The 3,354-nt window shown below is 62.8% G+C and overlaps 2 protein-coding genes across 2 annotated transcripts in view; one reads left to right on the top strand and one right to left on the bottom strand.

The window, feature by feature from the left end:
• The window catches only part of LSMEM2 (leucine rich single-pass membrane protein 2), a 3,587-nt gene extending 2,743 nt beyond the window's left edge, over positions 1 to 844 (top strand). The window contains exons 3-4 of the mRNA XM_031058240.1: positions 4 to 107; positions 192 to 844. Coding sequence (XP_030914100.1) covers positions 4 to 107; positions 192 to 328 — 241 coding nt within the window. The 3' untranslated portion in view covers positions 329 to 844. The remainder of the gene's footprint in view (positions 1 to 3; positions 108 to 191) is intronic.
• A 36-nt stretch (positions 845 to 880) lies between these two features.
• On the bottom strand, positions 881 to 3,353 carry IFRD2 (interferon related developmental regulator 2; the record flags this gene model as incomplete). Its single annotated transcript, XM_005422529.3, has 8 exons — positions 881 to 1,287; positions 1,432 to 1,527; positions 1,602 to 1,730; positions 1,866 to 2,003; positions 2,222 to 2,327; positions 2,440 to 2,609; positions 2,943 to 2,993; positions 3,225 to 3,353. Coding segments are annotated over 8 exons (900 nt in total), but the record flags the coding sequence as incomplete, so codon positions are not given.
• Position 3,354: the final 1 nt, after the last annotated feature.

Here is a 3,354-nt window from a genome sequence, read left to right as displayed (position 1 = left end):
CAGCCCCTGCCCCTGCCTCGGCCCTGGCCACCCCCTGCTGCTGGCCCTGCTGGCGCTCCTGGCACTGTCGAGCCTGGTCCTGGCCACGCTGGCCATCTACCTGAGTGGTACGTGGCACTGGCAGGGTGGGAGATGGGGAATGTGGGGGACCAGACTGCCCCCCTCAGCACGTTGCCGTCCTGTCCCCGCAGTCCTGCAGAGCCAGTCGGTGCGGGCGCTGGCCCAGTGGCTGCAGAGCCAGGAGGACGCCGTGCACCAGCTGCGGGCAGCCAGCAGGCAGCTCTGGGCTCGCCTCAACACCAGTGCCCAGCCTGGCGGGCACCGCTGAGCTGCCCCTGGCCTCACCATGGGCTCTGGGCCACCACGGGAAGGGGCACCGAAGGGCAGGAGGGGGGAGCGGGCAGCCTCACCCGCTGAGACCTGGCAGCATTGCCCCTTGGGACACAGGGGCAATCCCAAACCCTGTCCCAGGTTGTGAGAGAAAGGAACTGGGCTGTAAGGACCTGCATCCACCCCAGTGACAGCCCTTCCTCTTAACAAGGCAGAAGGCATACTTTATTTAGCCTTTTAATTACCTCTTACAATCAAAGTCTTAGAAAATCACCATGATAGATACATTCCCAGGGTGGCAGGCACTGCCAACTGGCATGGCCCCATGCCCGCCTGGGCAGTGGCCCCCTGTAATTAATTTCCCACAAGATTACTATTTCATATAAAGCATTTGGCTGCAAAAGGATTGAGAGTGGGCAGCTGGCAGGACTGGGCAGAGCTTCCCACTCCACACTGCTCTGCCACCATCACTGATGCCAGGCTGGCTGGGGAGGCAGGGGCTGTACCCAGCATGGCAGGGTGGGGAGAATGCTCCTGCCACAGGCACAGACTGGGGGAGGGGGGGGGGTATACACAACCCCTGCCACTGAAAGTGGCTGCAGGAGCCTGCGTGAGACCCCCTCCCACTGTGCCACATGGATGCCCAGCCACAGAGCAGGCACACAGCAGCTCACCACCACCTCCCCCTGCTCTTCTTTTATCCTTCCTATTTTTTTGGTTAAAAAAATAAAAGAGGGGGCAGCCCCCCCTTGGGGCAGCTCCAGGCATTAAATACTCTGCTGTACATGAATAAAAGCCCGAGGGCTGGGGGCACCTGCCCCTCACAGTGCTGGGTCTGCAGTCCAGGTGGGCTGGGGGCTCTGCCCCCTGTGCCCATCACAGCACATCCGCCCGCTTGTCCCGCATGCGGCTTCGCGCTTTCGTGCGCGCTTTGAAGGCAGCTGAGTTGTAGAGGTGCTGCAAGGAGAGGGAAGGAGATTAGGGTAGGGGATGCCACTCTGCCCACCTCCCCAGCAGCGCCCACCACACTCAGGCACTCGGCTGGAGCCCCCGGTGGCAGAGGAGGGGACTGTGGGCACAAATGTGGGAGGTGGCACCGACCTTCTCGAAGCGGGAGACCTTGCTGGCTTTCAGAGCAGCAGCATCCAGCACCAAGGGGGGCCCAAGGCTGAAGATCTCCCGTAGCAGCTCATTGTTCTGTGAAAGCAGGGGTCTGTCAACACCCACCAGCACCAGCCCAGCACTCCCTGGTGCATCTGCTCAGCCTGTACCTGGAGGTGGTGGTGGATGCCGGAGCCCAGCACCTCCTTAAAGACTTGGTAGGTGCGCTGGCGTGCCCAGCTGTCCAGGTACATGCACTCCAGGCCAAATCGGACCGTCTCCTCCTGGTACTCCCCAGTCTGAGCAGAGAGAGGGGCATCAGCAATAACCTGGGCACCAGCCCTGTGTGTCCCCTGGCTCTCCAGACAGGAATCATCAGGCAGCTGGGAAGCAGGCACACAGGGGCAGAGCAGGGCAGCACCAGGCCCCGGTACCTCGATGAAACGCAGGATGTCCCGGAAGATGGATCGCTGCCTCCGTCGGTCTGTCTTGGCTCGGTACTTGCTGCTCTCAGTAGCCAAGACCTTGAGTTGGGTACACAGGAACTCTGTATCTTGGTGGCACAAGTCCTCCTGCCAAAAAGCAGGGGATTTAGAGGGATGAGCTCCAGGCACTGCCCACTGCCATGGCCAGGACAGAGCTGGGCGATCACTGGGGCCAGCCCCTCTGCCTGGGTGCCTGCTGGTCAATGCCAGCTTGGCCAGGGCATGTCAGGGTGTCACAGCAGCTCCCTCCCTGCTGCCTACTTAGTGCCCACCCACTGCTCCCATTGCCACAGCCCATGCCTTACCTCCAGGTCCTGGGCCAGCTCGAAGAGCAGCGCAATGGTTTCCCCAGCCAGGATGCGCAGGGCAACGCTGCTGCTGGTCAGCAGTGGGGGCAGCTGCAGCCAGTGACTGAGACAGGGAGGCAAGAGGGCATCAGAGGGGCCAAGCACTGCTCCAAGGGCTCCGTGCTCCACAGCTGGCTGCCCCACACCAGCCTCCACTCACTTCACACCCCACTCACTTGTCCAAAATGCTCCTGAGGTGGGAGGGGGGGCAGATGGTGAGGAGCAAGGACCATGACTGGAGGGCACTGCAGTGCAGAGGCCCATGCTTGGCAGGTGCTGAGCCCCCTTCGCCTGTGCTGGGGGGGCTGAAGATGCCCTCCAAGCAGGACAGGCATGAAACCAGGTCCTGGAGGAGAGAAACTGTGCCAGTCAGACCACAGCTGCCACGGAGATGCCACACTGAGCTGTGCACTGGGGACCAAAGGGGACCCACCATACCAAGGGGTGCCAGGTGCCCCTTGGGACAGGGGAGGCTACTCCACCCACAACACCCCCAGCTGGCTCCCCCCAGCTCAGCTCCAGGCTGCCCAGGGAAGGGGGCTGGGCTGTCACTCATGTCCCCGTACCCCTACTCCAGCTCAGCTCCAGGCTGCTCTGGCACTGTGGGCTGAGGGCAGGTGGCATGGCAGCCCCTGGGTGCTCTCCTGCAGGGGTACAGACAACACCCAGACGCAGTTACCTCGAGGTCAGCAGCAGCAATGTAGCAGCACATGCCCAGGGCTGTGGCACACTGGCAAGAGAAGTTAGGGAAACACAGTTAGATCAGGCCCAGCTGGATCATGCCGGGCCTGACCCAGCACCCAGCCAAGGGGCAGCCAGGTCGGGGTGCCCCTGCTCTGCCCCAGTGCACTCCACAGCACCCAGTCCTGTCACCCTCCCGGGACTGCAGGGGCTCCCAAAGGCATTGCCTGGGCTCTCCCCAGCACGGAGGTGTCCCCAGGAGGAAAGGGGCCAGGCTTACGCTCTGCCGGGCGCTGGGGCTGGCTGCACTGTCTGTCAGGACGCTGACGAGCAGCGGCTTCAGGCTGCGGAACACCTCTTCTCCCTCCGGGCCGGAGCCCATCTGGAGGCAGAGGAGGGTGAGGACGGTG

Source organism: Geospiza fortis, unplaced genomic scaffold (assembly GCF_000277835.1).
Source record: "Geospiza fortis unplaced genomic scaffold, GeoFor_1.0 scaffold78, whole genome shotgun sequence".
Taxonomy (NCBI): domain Eukaryota; kingdom Metazoa; phylum Chordata; class Aves; order Passeriformes; family Thraupidae; genus Geospiza; species Geospiza fortis.
This window is presented reverse-complemented; position numbering and strand designations above follow the sequence as displayed.